Source organism: Paramormyrops kingsleyae, chromosome 13 (assembly GCF_048594095.1).
Source record: "Paramormyrops kingsleyae isolate MSU_618 chromosome 13, PKINGS_0.4, whole genome shotgun sequence".
NCBI classification, from domain to species: Eukaryota; Metazoa; Chordata; class Actinopteri; order Osteoglossiformes; family Mormyridae; genus Paramormyrops; species Paramormyrops kingsleyae.
This window is the reverse complement of record NC_132809.1, coordinates 24,059,951-24,085,641: the sequence shown is the minus strand read 5'-3', so window position 1 is coordinate 24,085,641 and position 25,691 is coordinate 24,059,951. Positions and strand designations below refer to the sequence as shown.

The 25,691-nt window shown below is 43.9% G+C and overlaps 1 protein-coding gene across 2 annotated transcripts in view; it reads right to left on the bottom strand.

The window, feature by feature from the left end:
• Positions 1 to 25,691, bottom strand: part of LOC111843552 (nuclear receptor ROR-alpha A-like) — a 207,406-nt gene that overhangs the window by 13,333 nt on the left and 168,382 nt on the right. For both annotated transcript variants that reach the window (XM_072698418.1, XM_072698419.1), the window contains one exon: positions 4,223 to 4,308. In XM_072698418.1, coding sequence (XP_072554519.1) covers positions 4,223 to 4,308 — 86 coding nt within the window. The remainder of the gene's footprint in view (positions 1 to 4,222; positions 4,309 to 25,691) is intronic.

The window sequence follows — 25,691 nt, the reverse complement described above, 5'->3', positions numbered from 1 at the left end:
CCTCAAAAACCACAATTATATGGGGATTGGAAACCTCAAGAACCACATCCTCATACAGACCATGAAACTCAAAAACCACATTCATGTTGAGACCGAGAATTTCAAACAGCACATTTACAGAGAAGCAAAAGACACATTCAAACAGACAGGGAACCTCAAAAACCTCATTCAAACAGACAGAGAACCTCAAAAATCACATTCAAACAGACAGGGAACCTCAAAAACCACATTTAAGCAGACAGGGAACCTCAAAATCCGCATTCAAACAGACATGGAACCTCAAAAACCACATTCAAACAGGCTGGATCCTTCAGACACCACATTCACAAAGGGACTGGGGGAACCTCAAACATCATGTTCACACATGATGTGACTGAAAACCTCAAAAACACATTCACATAGAGACTGGGAACCTCAAACATCACAAAGATGCAGAGAATGTAAGGCTGTAATGGTCCATGTATTCGGTGTATAAAGTTCAGCACATCATTTTCGGTTCAGTACACAGAATGAAACAAATGAACACATTCCTTGGCACGGGCAGAACCGAAATTCACAAGTGGCTGTTCCACACGGAAAATATTATGCTAATTGTGGCTATGAGTTGCTTACAGCTAATGCTGGTTACAGTCAGTCATAGTTGTGAAGCCAGAGACCGTCTCACCAGGGGTGCCAATGGGGGGGGGGGGTGGGGGTGATAGGATGATTCTAAGGGCCCCAGAATGACGGGCAATTAAAATTTTAATTACAATTTTGAGAATACTTTACTTACTATATACAAATAAAAATTAATATTTGAATTTGTTTCATTGTTTTTCGGGAAAAAGAAGCAAACTGGACATACAGTAGACTGTACTTCCCTCTGTTTTAGCATAAATTATTCGGCCCTGCCTTTGGCCTCATGATGCACTAATTAGCTAATATTGGTTAGTCAGCCTACATTGGAGGAAGTCGGTGTGAATTCCAGTGCATGCGAAAAATACTGAAAATTAAAATCTGGTTATCAGAAAAAAATAATCAACATAAAGTTGAAAGAGAAAAGAGAGGGCGACAATTGCTCACTCAGTTTTTCAGCGAAACGTCCATTTATTTATGTTAGTGTTTATCCACATTCTGTCTCCATTGATGCAAATGAATCAGTTACTTACAATTCTGTAGCTATTCTTATAATTCTTTAGCTAACATAGCTAAGCTATGCTTTGTTATGGTTAGCAAAATTAGCTTGCTAGTCCAACAAATAACTGTACATTAAAATCTGCTTACTAACTCATCATCTCCTCATAAAAAAGAGCTGAAAATCTGCTGGTTTATTACAAATTTAACTTGAACTTGAGGAAGCTAACGTAATCCCTGGTCGCTATCTAAATCAGTTCTGCTCTTGTGTCATGCACAGATGCAGATTCGGCAAGCCTGACATGGGCTGGCATATTCAGGGAGGGGGCTGAATACCAAAGATAATAATGTATATGCTCAGGAAACATTATGCATCGGCATTTCTACAGTAGGAATGCAGGTTCGGGGGACCCAAGGTGACATTTTGTCAGGGGGTCCAGAATTAGTAGCTGTGCCCCTGCCTTCCACATCACTTAAAACAGCAGTTTGGGAACATTTTGGTTTCCAAATAAATTACACCACTGCAGAGAGAGTAGCTGATAAGGCCAAGACTGTCTGTCGGCTCGGTTATGCTGAACTCGGATATGTAGCAGGAAGCACATCCAACATGCTAATTCTTTGGAGGTGACATCTTGTGTACGACAGGAGCAAGGAGACCCAGTCTCTGTGGTGACATTCAAGGTGCATTTGCCAGGAAATTCAGACCAGGCTAAAAGAAAAACTAAGGCTCTAGGGTGCTTAAGGCTCTGGAAAACCTCAAACCTACCTAGAACAAATGGGAATGGGGGATGGCTAGATGGATGGATGGATGAGGAGTTTAGGGATGGTTGATACCGCTGATGTTTTTTTCAATCTGATACAAAGTGAGGTGTGTAGCAAACCGTGAATTTTGAGTACTGTTACATCCCTAAGAGAATGGGCACTAAAATAACACATTTTTGAATAAATAAATTTTAAACGGATAATAACTAATAAAATCTAATAAAATAACATAATGACTGCACACCTCCAAGATCCAGTATCTCAAGGGACACAGTTGGGTAAGCTTCCTACTTCTGGGGAGGGGGCAGAACGCAGGCCTCGTGTCAGCTGATCAGGTCACGACAGCACTGATCATCTACAAAGTGACGCAACGGCTCATCTTGACTTAGCAAATTAACTGCGGCACATCATTAGGAGACCCCATATCCAGCCCTCAATGTGCATGTGCCTTAATTAGCTGCCCATTGGCTGTTTAATTACACGAAAACAGTTGACAGCTGCCAAGTTTTCCTGATGAAAACCATTAGAAATCTGGGCTGCAGCAGCCAGTGACAAACACGATTCTCTCGTAGAGCCATGATTTATGGTTTTGTGTATTTGTGCATATCATTACATACTCCTATGCCTGAAGTAATTAGGAGCTATTCAGCATAGATTTTGCTGGTTTACTGAAAAGCTTCAGGTTGGTCCAATCCCAGGCCTGTAAGCCTGATGCCAGAAATGCCAGTTTCCTCACTGCCTCCACCCATCTCCTTCATGGGTTCCCTGTCCGACAATTTTCCTGACGTCAGGAGAAAGTACAGGCGAAAGAAAGATTCGAGATAGACCTCCATGAACGACTACACGCTCGCTCAGTCTGCCATCGCTTGATGTAGGAGAAGCGCTTGTTAAGGTGAGTCACTCTCTGCTCACGTGTCCCATGACATACACATTGAGCTCACATAAACGCACATGAATGCCATGTATACTGTGGAAGAAAGATTCCAGTAGGTCTGGGGAGAGGTGCATAGTGTGATTATTGTTAATGTCTTAGGCCTTAGGCAAGAAGAATGTGTATCTTGTGCATTGCGTGCTTACAGGAAACAGCCAATCCATTTTTTCACATAAATTTTTTTTGATACATTCTTCTGCACTTGATACTTTTTACGTTTCATTTGCACATCCTCTTAAAAAACCTTCAACGTGGGGGAAATTCATTAAAGCTAAAAAATATATCTTTATTTGATATATGCTTCACTATGACAACCTCCTGGGCAACCAACCGCCCCATGAAGTTACACACACTGGTTTAAATACACCAGCCAGCGTTGGGACTCATGGGTGGGCGGAGTGTTCAAAGTGAGCTCTGAAGGGTGGGGGTAACTTTTAAGAAAATATAGGCAGCAGAAAGCCGATCAAGTGGTGGTGAAAAATATGCATAATCATTTTGTAGCCCAAAACGAGCAGCGGAATAAAGAGAGAATTAGTGAGAGAAGCTCTAGATCAGCAGTAGGTCAACCAGTCTACAAATCTGGGCAAAAGGCGATAGGGAAAACATCCATCTTCCAAGCGCTTATCCTCGTAAGGGTCACGGGGGAACTAGAATCGATCCAAGGGAGCAGAAGGTGTAAGGCTGGGGTATTATGCCAGTGCATCGCAGGGCACATGCGAGCACACACAGGTGACGGCGCTTAGCCTAACTGCATGTCTTTGGACTGCAAGCAGAAACCAGGTTGCTGGGAGGGAGCTGGTGCAATGCACACACACAGAGCAAATGCAGGGTTCAAACCCCGAAACTGTGTTACCCACTGAGCCACTGTGGCACCCAGAGGAGAAGCCACTTCAAAATAGATAATAATTAGGAGATTCCAGAAAGACTAAGCAAAAAAGGTGAAACACACAGCCAAAGAGACACTCAAGTGGCTCCAGTAAATATTCTGAAATGACTCTTCAAAGGGGAATGCATCACGGCTGGAGTGTTACAGTACTAATCCAACTTGTCTGCCAAGAATAGTGGCTGGATACTGTACACTGCAGATGTGTGAAGCTGAGGCTGTGAAAAGCCTCACAGCTGTCCAAGTGCCTTTGGCACGCTAAGCGTCATTGTAGGGCAGGGAGAGTTATCTAATTAGTCTGAAAACATTCCAGTATCTCTAAATTTTTATTTATCGGTGCTTTTTAACAAGACCTCTTCAAAACATTGAGTTGATGATATGAATAAAGCAATAAAATGAGTACAATTAAGTATTATGTTTAACAAACGGTAAACGCTTTGTATAAGTACTGCGGAGGGACAGAAGGAGATGAAGTGAGTCGCGAGAGAAAACATCAGCGACACTGGCATGAAGAGGAAAGAGTCGGGACTTACCTTGCAACCTTCGCATGTTATCACACCATAATGGATTCCCGATGATTTATCGCCACAGATCTTGCAAGGAATTATTTCGATTTGAGCTGTGGAAAGAGAAGGGAAATCACTCATCACACCTAACACATGAAAGACCTCTAGCACAAAAAAAGTCAACGCATGAAGAAGGGATGATTTCCATCCTAACAGGGATACCTTGGATGATGTTGTCTTATCTACTATTTAAACATCCCAAACTTGGCTTCCAGTGATAGAGGATATCTCAAAAATATCATAATGAAACACCCATCATACCGACTAACAGTATTTGTCTATACGAAAAGATTTTGTACTGTATATCATTAAAGCCTGTGACATTCTGCGTGGAAGTTTCATCGGGAAATAATCTGTAATACAAATTTGAATTACAAGAGAACCACGTGACCCAGGTGTAAGACATGGAATGAGAGGTTTATTAAGGACGGGGTTCCCGTTTCAGGCACCACTGAGCTGGGCCGGGATCCGGGAAAAATAAAAGGGCTGTTTCAAAGAGAAGTGAGTACAGCATGGACTCAGCATCTGCCCAAGTTTGCTGGGGGTGAGGAACAAACAGAGCATGATGAATTTGTACCCGGACAGGGGACGGATGAGGGGAATTAAGAGAAATGACCCCAGTCACCTGACTTTCCCTTTTGAGATGGTGCCCCCCCCAATGACACTCAACATCAGATCGCCTGCTAATAAGGGCGAAGAGGCTAATCTGCCACTGTGTGGGGGGGGGGGGGGCACAAAATGGTGTAGCAAGGCAATAACATCCTGGGGGGGGGAGCTTAAATCCAGTAGTGAGAGAGGGAGCCAGCGGCCAGGGCCCTGGGACGCACACAGCACCCCGCATTAGGCTCAGGGAGATAATCTTCTATCTAGAACCACAGCACTACTCAGACCGAGGCTCACCCAGACATGACAATACCACCGACACCCAATCAAATGAGGGCTTAATGGAAATTTAATCCTGCCCTATTGGCCAAGTAAGCTGCTCTTGATAAGAACAGTGAACAGTAAGTAATAAAGCAGGTAATAAAGTATCACTATGCCTATCAGTAAGACGGGGCATGGACATCCCAGGGTGGGGCAAATTCAGATGACAGGTCCACTCCTTCACCAGCGGCACATTATATCCCCATAACAGGAAATGGACACACAAGCCGGAGTTTGTTTTGTTTTTCTGTACGTCTGCCTTGTCCTGACACTGAAATGGTCGTCTGTTTCCTTAAGGCTGCCTCCGCTGCCCTCCCCAAATAAAGTGCCCATTCTGTCCCCCCACCCCTGTGTGGCGTAGGCCTGTCCCAGCTGGAGCAACTCTCACAATATCACTTCCAAAAGTCAGACGAAAAAGACAAGGAAGTCTGTGTCTTTTTTTTTGTTGTTTGTTTTCATATTTCAATCTCTAATAACTGCAGTATTATGTTTGTAGGGCTTAATCAGATACTCTCTTCTATAGAAACTCTATTAATGAAACACAGAAACTTGGAGACAGCATCAAAAGGACCTCCTAGATTGTTCTGCTCATGGTCAGGGAATCGCAGCTGAGAGCAGCGTGGAGTCACAGGGAACTGAGGCCGTCACACATGCGCAGACAGGGAGCGTCTGCATCACTTAAATTTCTTCCGGAGGGACTTTTAGTGAATTAAAAAGCTAACGCCACAGGGAAGGATGTAAGGGTCAGCTGCACATGAGAACAATTGGCTGGACCCTAACTGTGAGCCTTATGTAAGTAGTGATTGGTATGACTTTGAAAGCCAGGGTGGGCGGGAATATAAAGTGCTGTCAATCACCTGGCGTAAGCTAATGGAAACCATCCAAGCTTCATTTCTTCAGAGAAGTAGCGGCCATTTTTTATTGCCGCTTATACATATCAGTTCGTATCCACGGTAATAAAGGCTCCTCCCATATTTCACAGCTAGTCAGTTCATGTTGGAAAAACTACTAAAGGGTGGGGAAAAAAGCCAGACACCATGATTTCCTGGGCTCACTTAAATCATCCTTCTGGTCTTGACTGAGGGGCTGCAGCACCATGTTTCCTATGCCAATAGTCAAATATGAACATAAAATTATGCTTCATAAATTATTTTCCAGCCCAATTAGCTGGCAGCTTGGTACAGTGATGTCAGTGTCGTCACACCAGAAGCGCTTTTGAGGAATGGCTTTTTCCTCAGTACCTTAACAAGTGCTTTTATATTCCTATGGATCCTCTGCCTATCCAACGAGGATTGAAGGTCTAAATGCAATATAAAGCAAATTCCAGCCACAGAGGGCTTGCTGAAGTAATATTAGCTGGTATCTCATCAAGAACAACGAGGGCATCACAGAATGGTCAGTAAGCAAAGTGTGAGAGATGGTGCCAAGAAAGTTACCAGCTGTCTGCCAAATGTCAGAAAGAAGCAGAACTTATGCTTGTTCTGGAGTGTTTTATTTTTGCAAACATGAATATTACCTGGTACACTGCATTTCTACTCCTTCAGCATTTGCAGCTTCATCACTCACATAATTTCTTATGACATGGACTAATTAAGGGTGGCACAGTGCAAGGCGAGTGCACACGCAGAGCCTGGCCAGTAGGTGGCAATGTGAAGTCATGGACAGCTCCTACCTACGCCATGCAAGGATGGAGCTCTTGGCTCCAAAACATTTATGAAAAGTAGTGCACAAATAAAATAAAATGCAACAGAAATGAATAATAAATTCTTTTTTATTTATCCCTTTCTGGTGGCACAGCTCTGAGATGCCTTAATTTCCCCCTACAAAGCAAGCCTGGCTGAACGTGTGCAGAAGCCCGACAATGACTGTGTCACATCAGGTGAAGGGTAGAGGAGTGGATGTGACGTGGGGGGGGCTGGGTGCTTCTCATGCAGGCCTGAGCAGTTTGCCAGGAGCGGGGGGAGTTAAACCCGCAAGCTAACGACAGTCGCACACATTAACTACGCGTTTATGTTAACAGCCTTTATTTTTGGCTCCACTGCTAACACTGACTTTGTTCTGCCACTTTGAATCAGCAGAAATGGCCAAGCTGAGCCGTGGTCTTCATAAACTAAATTCATAAGGAGCCAAGCTCGACAAGATGAAACAAAAGCGCTTGTGTGACAGAAGAAAAATGCTCAACCTTAAATCATTTCCTGTCAGTGAACTAGGATCTCGAGCTGAGCTCCCTGTAGGACCTTCTAGGAATTCTTGGGGCTCAAAAGCCAAATGCACTTTTGAAATGCTCTCTGGACTCAATGCAGCAATTTAAAAATATGAAAACCCGTGTTGATAAGTACTCCAGGTCTGCAGTCACCCTGGCCCCATCTGAACCTGACCAGTGACACCTCCTCAATGGCTTCTCATTAAACATCAAAGGCACACAAAAACTTGTTGGAGCAGAAATGTTTCTTTGCAGCTCCTCCCTTCCTTCTGAAACCCCAGCATGACCCATAGGGAAGTTTTCCTATGTCTTACATGGACATCAAGAGGCCGTCGTCTCTTCAGCAGATTGCGGTTGTAGGGCGAGCTTTCACACCGTCAAAGGCTGCAGTGATGCGGCTTTTCACCCAGATATGAATGTAATATAATATAATATAAACACAGACCCGATCACGTTTCAGCACGGAGTTGTACATTGCGGAATTGCCCATTTCTGTATTTCAGCGAAGGCATATCAGATGTTGGGTCTCAGCTCAGCTTCATCACGCACAAGATCAGGTTGTCTTCTCACTGGTCTAACCTTGGATGGGAATGCCCGGTCTCCACCCATTACTGCCCAAGGCCTGGGTGCTTCCCTTAATGACAGAGAAAACAACCAAGGGTGGGAACCTGCCGATACTCCAGCCCGCATGGGGCCCGGGCTCCTGGGGCCCGTCTGCTGGCCACAGATGGCCACAGCTCCCCCAGGAAAGCACATCATCACTGAGCCTCTACATCTAAGAAATCCCTAATGAATAACTAATAGTAATAAAAACAAATATCAACTGTCTCAGGTACAGTGTAGACATCCTTATACGGATCTTATCTGTTATTATCTCAATAAAAAAATTAAAATAATGTCATGCCAAGCAGTGGAGGGCTTCTTCAGATGCCCATAAACCCCCATCATGTCACATTTAATCCAAAGCCTGCTTCCTTCAAACTTCACCCCTCCCAGGATGTGAGGAGAAACTGCTACTCTTCAGATATCAACAGACCTAGCAAGACTGTTCAATGACTTCCTTATACTTACCAGCTTCTTCTGTCATTTAAATCATAAGAACATATTTAAATTGAATCTTTACAAGGAAATATCAATAGTGCTAATGTGACTATAGTGATGCACGTTTGGATCCCTGCAAACCTGTGAGATACAAAACACCATTGCCTGAAAAAGGTCTACACCTATAACAGCCCATTTCTGATGTTACTCAAGATGTGGATAAAATGAAACTAGAAAAACCAGGACATTAGGGGTTTGAAACCTACCCGATTCTGTGTGTGTGGGGTCTGCATCTATTCCTTATGTTGTGCGTGTGTAAGTCTCTTCTGGGTACTCCGGTTTCCTCCCACAGTCCAAAGGCATTAAGTCAAGCGAACTGGCATTTCTGAATTGCCCAAAGTGTGCGATTGTATGTCTGCCATGTGCCCCATGCTGTCTGGGATAGGCTCCAGGCACCTCCACAACCCTTTATTGGATAAGCGGTTTGAAGATGAATAGACTCTTAGGCCATTCTTTCTGTAAATAAAGCAAACCAATCACACTGCAATCACCCATAGTCCTGCTGTGTCTGTACTGAAATAATCATACTGTGCTCTGTTACCGTAGTTACTAGACCATCAGACACTCCTTGTTTCTTTGTTATGTTCTCTACCATTTTGCAACACAGTATTGAATGGTTTATGTTACAGTGTTGCTGTAGCAGTTGAGTTTTTTGTAGGTGATTTTCAAGATGAAACAATATACTGGAAAAAAACAAGTTCATAAATGCAAGGAAACCTGATAATAGTTTCCTTACTGCTTGCAAGGTAGATGAGTGATTATGGTTGCTGTTTACACATCAACAAATGACAGATGATGCAGACTTTGACATTTACACAAAACACTAATTTTAAACATATAGCTAGATAAATTACAATCTATAGGAGTTTAAGATTTGTAAATAAAATAGCACACCAGTCCACATTATGGAGAAATTCAAGAAACCAATTTATTGTTTCTTGACTAAGGGAAGATCTTGGGGAGAAGATGAAAATTCTGCATGCTATCCCCTGAACTACTAGGGCATTACTGCTTGTTTAATCAAATTTTATATTTGTACTTTGATCGATTCATTATCCAAAATCCCATATGCTATTCAGGGTTGCAGGAGGTCCAGAGCCTATCCCAGAGGCTATGGGTGCAAAGTAAGGAACAACCCAAGATGGGGCACCAACCCATCACAGGACATACTCATACACCATTCATTCACCAGCACACATGCACCTATGGGCAATTTGGTAACTCTAACGAACCCCCATAGTTCAAACTATGGGGGGAAACTGGAGTACCCGGAGGAAACCTGACAACGAGAACATGCAAACTCCACACAAAAGGATCCATGATGGAGACTCAACCCTGGTCCCATAGGTGTGACACAATAGTGCTAGCTACTGCACCACCATGCCACCCCGTATTTTAAGCCAAGCTAACAATAATAAAAAAGAAAAATAAGGGTGTCACGCTCGCGGGTTGAGCAGGCAGGAAGCAGGCGAGCGTAGCCAGGTAGTCAGGGTAACGGGGTTTAATAGCAGGCAGACGTACAAGCACGGACATCAACGGACACTACACAATGACTGATCTGGGGATGACTGACTCTGACAAGGACTAAATACACTAGACAAGCCGAGGGAAACGAACAACAGGTGAGATCCATCAGGGAAGAACACGAGGTAATGAGGGGGCGTGGCACACATCGGGAGCGGACGGAGCGGGGCGTGACAAAGGGTGATGTGCATGACATAACTTAACCGAACTGCGCCAGTTCCTATTCGTCCCCCGAAAAAATATTGCGTTGGTACAGTCCATGCCGTGAATTAGAAAAGCATTAATCTGTCCATATTGGTTCACATGGTTAATATGTGCCGCTGCCTCCATCCTTTTTGATATGTGCCTGGTCTCTGACATGTCACCCTTCATCCACAAAAAAATGTTCTAAGGAAAAACAGAGACCTTAAATTCATAATAAAAAAGTGTGACCACAAAGATAACAAGCAAAATGCTTAGATATAAAAAAAACCTACTAAAGACTTGACTCCCCTTAAGCGGGATGAAGAAGGGAATCCTAGGAAAATACTTCTGAACAGAGAAATGAAAAAACAAACTAATAAATCAGCAGTCAGTCAATGCTCTTGTTTTGCATGAATAAAATTTTTTATACTTTCATAAACACAGTAACCTCACTACCCCGATTTGTGCCAATATGAAAATTGAATTCAAATAGCTTCTGGAATTGCTATTGCTCCTGTTTGACGGTTAAACGGCTTCACCTTGGCTCAGGCTAACGTTGTCCCTGGGCTGTTTTTGGGTTTATCTCGCAAGCGCGCGTGCATAGAACCGTTAATACTTCATCAGCCGGCAGATCTGTTCGTGCCGTTAAAGCCAGCTGAAATATAGGAGCACTTCTGTATTTCTTTACCGGACTCAGGGGTTACGGGGGACGCAAAGGTTCCCGAACCAGTGTGAACGACTTCCATTTCGGTTGCCGTTGCCGGGGGAACGGTAATTGGGCTCATAATTTATGTGTTGTTGTGGCGCAAACTGACGAGCCTCCCGACTGCAGTACGACATGTTTACTCCCAAGGGACACGGCAGAGTGAGACGGGCGCCTTGACATCAAATGCCCTCCACCCCTCCCAACCCCGCCTCCGCTGGGCCCCTCATCAGCCCCACCCTCACTGAGCAGTACTCGCTGTTGAAAACTGACATCGGGCACAGATGCAGGACATAGATACGAGATATACACACAGAGCACAGACACTTGGTACAGACACTAAGCTTTGACCTGGCTCATAGACACAAAGCACAGACACTAGCCTCACACACATATCGCAGACACTAGTCTCATACACAGAGCACAGAGCATAGCCTCACACACAGAGTATAGCCTCACACACAGAGTATAGCCTCACACAGAGAGCATGGACACTAGTCTCATACACAGAGCACAGAGCATAGCCTCACACACAGAGTATAGCCTCACACACAGAGTATAGCCTCACACACAGAGCATAGCGTCACACACAGAGCACAGACACTAGCCTCACTGACAGGGTATAGCCTCACACACAGAGCACAGCTTCACACACAGAGTATAGCCTCACACACAGAGTATAGCCTCACACACAGAGCACAGCTTCACACACAGAGCACAGACACTTGGTACAGACACAAGGCCATGACCTGGCTCACAGACACAGGGCAGTGATGCACAGTACAGAAACCAGCCCTACACATAGAGCAGAGACAGTAGGTACAGACAGAAGGCTGAAAGTCGAGACTCAGCACTGCACAGAAAGACAGGGCAGTCGCACAGGGCACAGACGCAAGGCTGTTCCAGACAGGAGGTGTTTTACATTCAGTCTGCGGTGCCTTATCAGAGGATGATCTGTGTCTCAGTCTACACTACGTGCTATAGCCCCCAAATCCATGAGGTCTTAGGTCAAAAGGACAGGCACTGAAGCACAGGATGACTCTGTGGACCCCTTGGGCGTTTGTGATCAAGTGGCCTCTTCTGTTTCTTCTTTATATTCACACAACGTTGTGTGCTTTAAAAATACCATACTTATTTATGCACGCATATGTATGTATGTATTATTTTTTTTACCTTGAACGTGTATTGAAAAAATGGTTGGAAGACAGGTGGATTTATTTTTTTAGAAAAATCAAGCACGTAGATCATGAATATTGATTGGAAATTTGCAGGCATCATGTTTGCAAGCTCGTCATTTCAGGCAGACTCTACATGTGGCAGGTGCTCAGACTCTAATTAATCGTGTCATAATCAAATTGGACGGTGGTGGTGGGGGGGGGGGGTGATTCAGGAAGGATGTGATTTAACCTGAAGAACGTCAAGTCCCGTGAAAGTCACAGCAGGAGGGGAGGAGGGGAACTGATGTGAGACGTTATTAAGAGACGGACGCCTCCGTGACCTCGGCACGCTGGGGGTCAGCCACATGGGGGGGGGGCGGGAGAGTTCTGTCTGTACCATGCCGTCTATCACGCCAAGCGAAAAGGCAGTGGATACTTGACAGACGCCCCCTCTCCCAGTCACCCCATTAAATATGTGTCATGCCAGACAGCTGGTGGTCGGCTGTCCCGCCAGCGCGGACCCCGTGACTCAGGGATCACGCGTGGTGTCAGACACACGCTGGGCTGCACCCGCATGGCCTCCTGTCCACTGCACCTCCATCCCACCACCCAGAAGGTTCTGCTCTGTTCGGTGAGGATGGACACTGCTTCCAACATGACGAGTGAAAATTACCACTGAGGAACACTAATCTAAAAAGCTGTTATTTTAGCAACAGCAGGACAGATGAAGGCAGCCAAGTCACTAGGCTGTGTCAGGGCTTTTGGAGTCTGTTACAAACAAAATCTCACCTAGTAGATGAGACCCACACCCCCTGACACCTCTAATCCCTAACCCTAACCCTATATAACCCTAACCCTAACCCCTATATAACCCTAACACTAACCCCTAACCCTAATGATAACACTAACTCGTACCCTAACCCCTATATAACCCTAACACTAACCCCTAACCCTAATGATAACACTAACTCCGTACCCTAACCCCTATATAACCCTAACACTAACCCCTAACCCTAATGATAACACTAACTCCATACCCTAACCGCTATATAACCCTAACACTAACCCCACACCATAACCAAGACCTGAGGCTGAAAGGAAACAGTTGCTAAGGAAAGAGTTCAAACTGAATAAGGAATCATTAGGACCACCCAGCAAAACAAAAAAGAGACAAATAAATACGACTCAATGAGGCTGCTCAAAACAGCCGTGTGATTCTTCACACATGGAGCTCCAGTAAGGTGTGCGGGTGTTACACACTCCAGTACTGCGTACGAAAGCCATGTGCTCTACTTATAACTGGTACGATTCCAGCGCAGGGGAATAGTTTAATTAAAAGTGTAGGTTGCTGGCAGACAATTCCTTACTGTTTCTCCTTTTAAAAGAAAATCGGGGGAGGCTGACTTGTGATTTAACCTTTGCCAGCTTCCTGATTTGTGTTTACTGACAGTGGTTAATCTCTGAATCCCACTGTCAGCTCCAGGCTGAGCATAAGATCCCTACAGGCCACCCCCTTACATCCCCTCCCCCTCCGCCCCCCCCGCCACAACCCAACCCACCCCAGCTTTTCAGGATTTCGGCTGTCATACTCAAAAATGGGCCAAAAGTTTAATATAAAAACCCCCTCGAAGCTGGTACAGTGATAAAACGTGAAAGCCTTCACATGCCAACAATAGAGGGGGAGATTCTCCTAGAAGCACCAAGCTACAATGGCTTCCTGCGGGAATCCTGACCGTCGTAGCGCGTCGGGGCTTTTGGGAGACGAAGCCAGGCGTGGCACCGCGTGCCGGACCGCGGCAGCTCGCAGGCCTGCCGGAGTCTCACACAATCTGATTCTCTTCGGATTCACCTCCTTACTTAATGCCTCATTTGTGCGATGTAATGGTCAGGTGAAATTTTACAGGGGTAAGAGGAAGTAATGATGAATAGTGAATTGTCTGGGCTCCGGGGGAGGGGAAGTGATATTGAGTTGTTATCTTCAGGGATGATAGTGAATTGTCCAGGCTCTGGTGGGATTGGCACTAAAATGTTCAGACTCTGGTGGGATTTATGGTGAATTGTCCAGACTGGTGGGATTGATGCAGAATTAGTGAGGCTCCGGTGGGATTTGATTCCAGATTGTCCAGACTCTGATGGGGTTGATGCTGAATTGTCCCAGCCAGGGGTGGTGAACCTGATCCATGGAGAGCCACTGTGGGTGTGTTTTTTTGGGATGACCTCTCAATCAACCAATAATAAAGCAGTGGTTTCAACTCCAGTCCTTGGGACCCATTTTTATTGGCTGACTGAGAGGTCATCCCAAAAAAACGCACCCACAGTGGCTCCCCATTGATCAGGTTCACCACCCCTGGTCCAGGCCCTAGTGGGATTGGTGCTGAATTATCCAGGCTCTAGTAGGGTTGATGCTAAATTGTCCAGACTCTGATGGGATTGATGCTGAATTGTCCAGGTTCTTGTGGTATTGATGCTCTATTGTTTGCCAAATTGACCAGGTGCTCATTTGAATGATGCAGGACCTGACAGGAATTTATCTCAATATAACTGACATATGTATCTTCATTTATTAATAACAATAATAGCAATAACATACACAAAATGCCCTTTACACAAGACTAAAAAAAGTTACTGGAACAATTTTGCATTAGCTGTAACTATTTTGTGCGCCCGCTAACTCCCAGACATGCTCAGTGTGATGAGCGGCATAAGCGAGCCGTGTGCAGCGGGCGGGAGGCGAATCGAGAGGCAGCCTTTTAGCCCCCGGCTTCTGAGCACCGTCTGCCTCTCTCCGGGGGAAGAAATGACCTTGTCGTCTGGCTCACGCATTCCGGCTGTGTGGCTTAGTGGATCAGGGTGGAGCGTGTTTGGGTGCTTCACACACACAAAACTGCTCAGCAGCGTGTGACAGGATGGATCACACTGTGGAATTCTATGGTATTAAGGTATTAAGGCGTGTTCATGATATATATTCCTAGATAAAGAGTAATATGGAAATGTTTATAGCTAATAATCTGGGCATTGAAAAAAAGACTTTCACATAACAATATAGACACTTACAACTAGGTTATTAAGCGAATTGGTCGATAAGCGAGAAACCGCCCCTTACCAATATTAGAAGCATACTGTATTGGTAGTGGGTTTGTGTCAACCATCTTTGTATATTGTTTCAATGTCATTTTCTAACATTTTTAGTATATTTATAAATGTTTATTCAGTAGTGTACTCTGTAATAAACAGCACAGTGTTCCCGCCACATGTTTATTCCATATGTGACAGGTGAAAATCCACGAGTGAAACTAACAAACAGAACAGAGAGAAGACTTAGGAGGTGTCGTTTCTAGCATAGCGAAGAAACAACAAGCTGATCAGCGCTAACGTTAATCATCAACGGAATTACCAATAAATGATACGCTATCATATATCGGGATGTATTGCAAATTAGCATCACTGCATTCCAATGAATCCCTGTTAGCATTCTTTTGCACATCACTGAACTAAAACAGCACATAGACAATAAGTCACTTGCACATATTAACTGAGATATGAAACAAATAAACTTGCAGCCATTGCTTTCGAAGAAATAAGTAAAGTGTAAGACACAGAAAAACTTTAACCTTGCGCACGTCCATGCTTTACAGGCTACTGGAGGTTCCCTATTCCACAATACAAAACATATGCATCAAACTACAGCATACAATACTGACTGGTCAGAGAGTCGGGCGTAAGTCCAGGCATTCAGTAAACAGGTAGGACGTTAAGTGAAGAGTGTCTGTACATGTAAGTGAACAGTAACATAATAAAAAAAGAGAATTTCTTCAGTTCACCAAAATGTTACTAATATCGTGTTAAATTTCAGCGGCCCACTTAATTAACTTAATTAGTTAACCTGATGAAGTATTGATTAGCAAATACGGCATGCTAGTGCTCAACAGATATATGACTATACTGGATGGCTGTAAGGTGTGTTTTACAGAAAGTTTCTTCACCTTGAGTAAGTGACTGACCCCTCGTGATTTTCCATGAGATTCTAACACAACACCATGTATTTTGCACTTCGGAGGACAAAAATTGTGGACTTTCCATAGTTCGCCTAATTCCGTGGCAACAAAACGAATGATGCAACCCGAACCACTTTACCTGAAAGACTTACACTCAAAACATCAGTACTGAGAAGGCAGATAAGGACAGGGAAGATGGATGCCTTCGATGGGAAGGTGATAGGTGTGGAGAGCTGTGGAACTGGGAGGTTGAGATAAATAGGCTGGCCCAATCTCATGTCTCACTAATCAAAGAGATGGACCTAAAATCCAAAGCCTTTCAACCTTCAGAAGTCTTTCTGTGGATTGAAGGGTTATTGCTAAAGAAGCACTATTAAACAACGAGCTGGGGCGCTGTGCCGCTCTGTAGGTTAGAAGGTCGTGGGTTCAAATCCCATGGTCAGCAAAGTGATCTCACTGGTGGGCACTAAAGTAGGACCCCGGCTGCTCAAGGGACTGTCTGACCCTGCTTTGTCACATGCACATAAATTTGGATAAGGTGCCGGCTAAATATCTAACAAGTCATTAATTTTAATTTCCATGCCAAGTTTCTTAAGTGGTCAGTAGCTGTCTAGTATGCAAAACAGATAAACAGGGGAGAAACCCATCTCCTTCGACAGGGATTTTCTAACGTAATAGCTGTGACATTAGTTGCTCAATCATCACCGTTATTTAATAATTAGGTATAATAAATAAGACATTACAAGCAACACTTCAATAAACAGGATCCTGTTGCAATCTCCTGGAATTAGCATATGCCACAAAGAATGAGGGACATAATGTAAGTGAATCATTTCTACTTCAGTGTCAATCATGTCAATATTCATGCTTATTTTTGCACAAGGTATTTTTATCTATGTGGAAACACAGCCATTTGTTAAGTCTTTAAATTGCTTTGCCGCTGAAATAAACAAATTAACAAATAAATATATACATGCGTGCACACACACACACACACACATGGATACCATCCATCCATTTATACGGGCAAAACCCTAATCCCAACAATGGCAACCTTAACCCCTACCCAGCCTTTACCTTTAACATGAGTAACTAAACAAAATACAAGTGTTTTGGCACTTGTAGTTTTTTAATTGCAGCCACAGATTTTTCTAAAATTGAATTTCCCCTCGTGGGGACCATCAAAATAACAGGTTTTTATCATATTGTGGGGACCAAATATCCCCACAATGTAATGTATACCTGGACCACACACACACACACACACACGTGGTATGTAGTGTGCATACAGCGTTATAAAATGAGATGAAATATGAGATGAATTCACATTTTAGAGGTAACATTATTGGTAGATAGCAATCGACTAGTGGGGTACACCCTGGACAGGAGGCCTGTATTACATATTAAACAGAATCTCGCCCATTCTGTGGGGTTTGCTTCTTCTGCCTGTCTTTATATGGGTTTCCTATGGATACTCCCTGCAGTTTGGAGAATTTACCCATAATGCATGTGTGTGTGTCCCATAATGGGTTGGCTTCCCATCTAGGGTGTGCCATGTGTATCTCAAAATAGGCTCTGCATCCACTATGACCCTGTACTATATATGTGGTAGGGATGATGGATGGATTATATATTAAAAGTATACTTATTTGAAAGCAGTGAGTGACATTTAAAACAAACAGGACCTTATGTTTCAGAATTAATATTTATTTGCTCTAAGCTAGGGGTCCCCAACCCTCAGCCCCTGGACCAGTACCAGTCCACAGCCAGCGTTTAACCAAGTCTTGGCTTGGAATGCTGAAGGTGGAGTTGCCACTCATCCTGTATATTATGGGATCGTCCCATATCGAAGAATGTTGCGATCCATGAAAATATCATGATACATGAAAAAGAGAATCTCATCCATTCATTTTCCATAGCTGTTTATCCAATACAGGATCAGAGTGAGCCTGGAGTGTATCCCAGAAAGCACAGGGCACAAGGCAGGATACGCCTGGAACAGGATGCCAGTCGATCCAGAACCCCATGAAAACACATGGAGAACATACAATCCCTATAAAACAGCTGGGTCAAGATTCAAATCCACAACCCTAGAGATGTAAGAGCACAGTGTTACCCACAAATAGCTGCTATAAGCAAACTCCTTATTTGATAGTGGGCCTGGGGTCAGATTTAATTTACTGACTGGAAAATGAGAATTTACATAAAACTCCAGGGTTTCTTTTAAAGGGATAGGCTTACTGAGTACTTTTTTAAAGGGATAGGCTTACTGAGTACTTTTTTAAAGGGATAGGCTGACTGAGTACTTGTCAATCATGAAATGCCAACCAGGCTGCGCTTTTCTGAGGTTGACAGAACAACACCACTGTGGAAATGTTAGGAATGAGAGTTTTAGACAAAGTATCAATCTGTACACATTCTCATAAACACATGATATAAACAGTCCCCTTTCCACACAATAACAGAGAAATCAAACAAGACCATAAGAAAACAGTACCACATGCAGCAAACGCAGTAATCACACACTTAACTTGACCAAATTAGCTGGATGTTAAATCTGACACCAAACTTGTGTGGGCAGGACAGCAGGTACAGTCATACTCCCCAGGTGTTAAAAATTAGCTGTTGTGGGCTCTTTACCAAAGGCTTTTACCACAAAAAACTGCCACCAAAAGAACAAGTTTTCATTTTAGGTATTTATCTACATGTATGGACTCACTGGCATTGATAGAATGTTTTTACTGAATCTAATTCACATTTTTATGTCTTGCTATAAAGACATTAAGCATTTATGTCTATCTTGTAATTTAGACAAGATACATGAAGGATATATTGAAAAATCGATGTCTTTTCTATAGCTGCATATTCTTTGCAGGACCCAGCCCTGAAAGTGTAAGGCTACAGTACTATCAACTGACCCATAAATATTTGAAAGCAGTGAGTGATATTTAAAGCAAACAGGATCTTATGTTATTTTTTTGCTCTAAGCTAGGGGTTCCCAACCCTCAGCCCCTGGACCAGTACCAGTCCACGGCCAGCATTTAACCAAGCCTTGGAATGGTGGAGCTGCCAACCATCCTGTATATTATGGGATCGATCCATGAAAAACAAAATCTCATCCATTCGTTTTCCTAGCTGTTTATCCAATATGCCAGCCATGTACTGAAGCTGCCCCTGTTTTACGCTGTGCAGGGCCACTCAGAGGGAGAACTGACACCCAAGGATGACGGACACCCGAAGAGGTCTCCTCCTCATGGACTGTGAACCGCCGCTCGCTAAATTAATAAACCGTGGCACCTTTCTGTGAGCCGTGACATGTTGTACGCTTCCATATCCTGCTTCAGAAATGCTGAGAGTATGTAGCCATCTGTATTTGCAAGTCAATGAGGATTCATTCACAGATACCTGCAGAAAGATCGCATTAGCAAAGGGTTTACAGTTGGCGTCTTTGTCAGTGTTTTTCTTTTTTGGTATGTGTGTATTTTATTAGTCTAATTTTGGTTAAGTGAAGAATATAAGAGCAGATTCCCTCCTGAAACCCGTTTGGCAATAGTCTCTCCTTACAATAGAGGTAATACTTGGTATGGTGTGTTAAAGCAAGTTTGAGCAGAGCTCCCTGAATTTGGGCCGGAACCTTTTTGTTACAAGCAGAGAGAAAAATCTGTGTGATGGGAGATGGGAACCAGCATGCTGTCAGTTTGCAAAAGTGCAGCACAACACTGTCTCGTGGAAACAGTTATGAAGTCCCCATAATAGCAATTACATAAACATATCCAGACAGAACTGTGATCAGCTGTACAGTCCTTGTTCAACGACTCTTATGGTCGACTGAAAATCCTGGACACTTCTTTGGAACCAGTCAGCATCCACATTTGCAGACTCATTAACCTCACATTGCCAGACATCAATAGCTTACATTGGTGATGTGGAAATGTATGCTCGACACAAAGGGGCACACCCTCACCTCTCAGATCCAAAGTCCACCCAGTTCCTGAACATGACTTTTACACAAACTCCCAGAGGTGGACATTTCAGGTCCAGAAAGTAAAAATCCAAACCAAGATTTTGTTTCAACCAATCAGTTGAATATAAAGAGTCAAAGTCACTGAGTACTCAATCAGTTGGTTGAAACAAAATCTTGGTCTGGACTGAAATGTCCACCTCTGCATACTCACAAAAGAAAGTGAGGACATTCTCTATCATGACCTCTACACCCAAAATAAATCACCTCTCCATCCACTCCCTACCAGGATCACACTCTCGAAAAAGACCCCAATAGAATGCCATAAAAAGAACCTTTCAACTACTCTCTAATAAGACCCTGGGGCAGGGTGAAAGTCAGGTGACTAGGACTGGAATGCTAATTAATTCTACCAGTCCCTCCTTTCTTTTGATGAGTATATTTTTTCCCCTAGTAACTCTGGAGAAGTCTAAACTCTGGACATCCAATCTTCATCCCCTGACAAGCCTTAGCTCATCCCATACTCAACCCGTCCATTTGGCGTTCATTTCAGTCCACTGAAAGGGCATTTTTCTTTTGGTATTTCCCTGGTGTGTGATGTCAGTCAAGTTGCTTTCCCACCCTGATCCCCCTGAAAAGGACACTGTTTTCCCCAAATAAAGGCCCCGTTTCCTGGCCGGCCCCATGACACGTGATCCTGTCTGCGTTTCCAACCAGACACCAGTTTACAGACCCCTACACGTCCCCAATACTATGGCGACAGGAAGTGCGAGCTGCAGAATTTAGCTTCCTAGATCTTTCCTTATGAATTCCATAAGATTAATCTTTGCTAAACACCCCAAGTATTTTTGTCGGTATCAATACATTGAATATTCAGGGTGTTACACTTCATCATGTCTGTAAAGGGCAGTAAATCTCCTTCATCAGTTAAACAGAACTATTAACCACTTATGAAAGTGCCTTGTAACCACCATGATGTACATCTTATTACAAAGACATCCCTCCAGAAGACCGAGGCAAAAGGCTGTGGGGCTGTGTGTGGGTGTGGGTGCACAGGGACTGTCACTGCCAGGTCAAAGCTCTGCTGAGAACATGGGAAACTCATCTCTCACAATGAGGAGTGAAGGACTTGAACCTCTGGGGCACCTACAGCAGGTTCATTAGAAGATGATATGGAGATTCCCAAGATTACTCCATGCCAGGCTCATTCTAGGAATGTCCCATTATACCCCTACAGTGGGGGGAGACAAGCAACAATGAGAAGAAACCATGGGGATCTAAGTCAGCTTGGTGTACTTTGCTAAAAGACAAACACAAGAACAAACATTTTTCAGGTGTAGCTACCAATACCTTTATAATTAGCAGTGTAAGCCATATATATGTCAGGGTATTTAATTATTCTCTATAAATAATAAAGACATATTATTCCCAAACAGTCTTCTTATACACATCAGATCCAATAGACCATCAGAAATTTGAAAGATTTCCTATTTGGTATAAACAATAAATATGTAAAAGACATAATATAGCTTCACAGATCATCCATCCGTGTTCCAGCTGTTGACTGAATACAGAGTAATTGGGGCCCAATCCTTTTCCAGGCAGCATAAGGCACACAGCAGGGGAACACTATGGACAAGATGGCAGTCCATCACAGAGCGCCCATACTCGCCACACACAATATGGACAGGACAGCAGTCCTTCACAGAGCGCCCATACACGTCACACACACTATGGACAGGACGGCAGTCCATCACAGAGCGCCCATACACGTCACACACACTATGGACAGGACGGCAGTTCTTCACAGAGCGCTTATACATGCCACACACAATATGGACAGGATGGCAGTCCTTCACAGAGCGCTTATACATGCCACGCACAATATGGACAGGATGGCAGTCCTTCACAGAGCGCTTATACACGTCACACACACTATGGACAGGATGGCAGTCCATCACAGAGCGCTTATACACGTCACACACACTATGGACAGGATGGCAGTCCTTCACAGAGCGCCCATACACGTCACACACACTATGGACAGGATGGCAGTCCTTCACAGAGCGCCCATACACGTCACACACACTATGGACAGGACGGCAGTTCTTCACAGAGCGCTTATACATGCCACACACAATATGGACAGGACGGCAGTCCTTCACAGAGTGCCCATACACGTCACACACACTATGAACAATTTAGAGACGCCGGGTAGCCTGGCTGCTTGTCTTTGGACAATGGAAGGAAACCAGGAAACTTGAAGTAAAAAAGCACAGCATAGCGAGAGCATGCAGCCCCTCCCCCCCTCAACCACACACACACACACACACACACCATGCAGGTGTGAGGCACCCCACAGCCACTGCTGCATGATTTACATAAAGCTTACAAACAACTGAGTTTACACAGCTTTGTACATTATTCAAGAAACACAAGGATGTTCTCTCATACTTTAAAATAATCACATATATTAAAGTGAAATATATGCCTTGCATTGGGTTGGCACCCCACCCAGGGTTATTCCCTGTCTTGCACCTATCGTCTCCAGCATTGGATCTGAACCCCACAAACCCTGCATAGGACAAGTGGTATAGAAGATAAATGAAAGAATGAATTAAAGAGGATTTGAAAATAATAACATTCCAAGATACACTTATCTAATACAGTATGTGCTTCCTGCTGTTGTTTAAACACGTCTGTCTGTGGCAACCTGCTGCTACCTCACGTCAAATCAGTCAGAGCTTTACATCTCAGCAACTCACCCTCTGTTCTGATGAATTCACAATGAATTAAGACCTCCTCTCCAGGATAGATGTATAACCATTGCCGTGTAAACAGGGACTCCTGCCTTCGGAGCGGTATTCCCACCTGAGACATGGATTTGTACATCAAAGTGCACATTTCAGATGAGCTCCCAATCACTTGTCTTGCAGGGCTGCACACTGCCTGCTCTTTTCTGTCTGCCAAGATCCCACTGGGGCCTCTGTGAGAAATCGCTAATCCCATCTAGTTAGACCTGGCCGTACAGATAACACTAGCTTACAGAGAGGCAAAGTCCTGTTTGTCTGTGGGAAATGTAGCAGGTCGCTGGGGCAGTACATGAGCAGAAGAGGAGGAAAACGACTCAGAATACTTGACTACACACATGACCGCACACCCAGGACCACACACACACACACACACACACCACATTCACATAAACACATGAATTTATATTTATTAATATTTTATTCACCAGCTGCTATTATCCAACGAGAAGTACAAATGAGGCAGCGGGGTCAGACAGTCTCTAGAGAAATTGGGGTTAAGGGTCTTGCTCAAGGGCCCAATGATGACATCACTTGGCCAGCCACAGGATTTGAACCAGCAACCTTCTGATCACAAACACAGTATCCTGACCCACTGAGCCACAAGCCACCCAGAATATACACAGACACCGCAAGACAAAAATGACCCACATTGCCTTCCTTGTGGATGCCGATGAAAACGCTGAAAGGAGACCATGTCTTTCAACGAAGATGTCAAACATCTCCAGGGGGCTGTGTGCGTAGAACAGAGGGGCAGATACTGAGCGCTCTCAATGTCACATTGTCCCACAGCACCCTTTCGTGTCCTAACACATGTCCTAACACGCATGTCCTAACGTTCTCATTGATGGCCTTTGCATTGGTATCTTTTTATACTATACAACCTTCCACAGTGAGTAGCAATTTGGTCCCCCTCACCTTGACTGTCATGCAGATGTAGATTGTGCACCTGAGTGGGATTTCTGACCCTGCCTTATTACCTGTGATGGATAGACCAGCATCCCATGCTGCCTTTTGCCACATGACGGACAGACCAGAATCCTATGCTGCCTTTTGCCCTATAATGGACCAATATCCCATTCTGCCTTGTGCCCTGTGATGGACCAGAATCCCATGTTGCCTTTTGTCATGTGATGGATGAACCAGTATCCCATCCTGCCTTTTACCCTCTGTTTCCTGGGACAGGTTCCAGGCCCAGCAAGGTCCTGCCTGGTATTAGCAGATCTGGGACACCGAATGGACAGAGCACCCCTCAACAGCTGTTTTACCCACACAGCAACTAATTGAGAGGAGCAGTTTCATCTGAATAGCACTGTGCAGGATGTACACTTTACTATATATAGTAAATATATACTGAATTCACCTAATGACAATGAAACAAAACAACAGCTGTGATCTATAGCCTGTTACAGCATGACAAGAGAATCCAAGCCAAAGCTTTTCTCACCTCAGAAGCCAAATGATTCATTTAATTTGGATCCAATACAGTTATTTTTAACTTCTACAGCTGTCGGATAACAGAAACTAGCTGTCAGTACTGATATTCATGTCAGGAGGCTGTAAATCATTTAGATTTACTTTCCTGTTTGAACAAATTAGAGAAACGCATGGCGTTGTTGACTGACATTTATTTGACCTTATAGGCCCTTATGAAGAGAGAGCTGCGTAAATGGGAATGGTCTTCTTTAAAGCCGTCTAAACTGTATTTCAATATTCATTCCCAAAAATTTCAAAGCTTTGAAAATGAATAAGAAGTTCTCTAAAATAGCCCGAAGCAGCAGAACATTTGCAGGGTTATTAAGTGAGCAGGGTGCTGTCTGCTCCAGACGCCGTGGTGCAGGGAGAAGCTGGGGGCCGGTGAGACAGCCTCACGGGGGCCTGCTTCTCCTGTTTTAGTACCGCTGTTAATCCTGTTAATACCTGCTGCACTCAGACAGCCCCAAAGCTGGCAAAACAGCTGTCTGAAGCATGACAGAATCAGACCACCAGGGTCAGCCAGCAGCAGAAAGGCAGCCAGTCTGAGGGCCTCAACAGAAGGTGGACAGATTCAGGTTTCTAAAACAGCAAATGTACATGTTCATATTGACTGTATTACTTTGGTTCGACTGTTGGTCTAGGCATTTATTATTTAAATCGCCAAACAGGTATTTCAGTGTTACAATAAAAAAAAAAAATATATATATATATATCACAATTCATCTGTATAATTCGAGCAACTGAGACATAGAACACTGTGACAATATATATATTTTTAAAAAACAAACCAGAAATAGTACATTGCACATAAAGTATTTCAAAATAATTTTCCAGGATAAGCTGTTTATGAATACATCCTGCACTATATACTGAACTCATATTACCGATGGTGTGAACCCTCAAACTAACTTTTTAAATTCTAATTTATCACATAGAAATGAAAAAATGTAACTGATACTATGAGTGACTGGTTGACATTGCCTGAAGCTGACTCCAGGTGGCGCCATCTCCAGCACTGCCCGTGTCAGGCAGCTGGAATCGTGAGACCTTCTGTGGACCATGCGGTCCTACTCATCACCACTAGACTGGCACATACAAAGTGAGAAGACTTTCCAAAATACTTTAAAAAGATCCATAATAACAATGTGGTTTTTGACTACGGGCTTAGAATAGACAGGTTCTCACATACCATCAAAATAATTACTGCCGGGCAACACTTCAGGTAAACATCGCAGAGATTAACCAGGATAATGCAGCTCAAAAGCCTACAGAAAAACCAGTCTTCACCACAGAGGGGTGTAAAGTAAAATGCTAGAGTGGAATAAATCTATTCCCAGGTCACATGGTCCTGTTCATTGTCCCACCAAGATCGTCTTAATTAAATAGGGGGGCATGTATT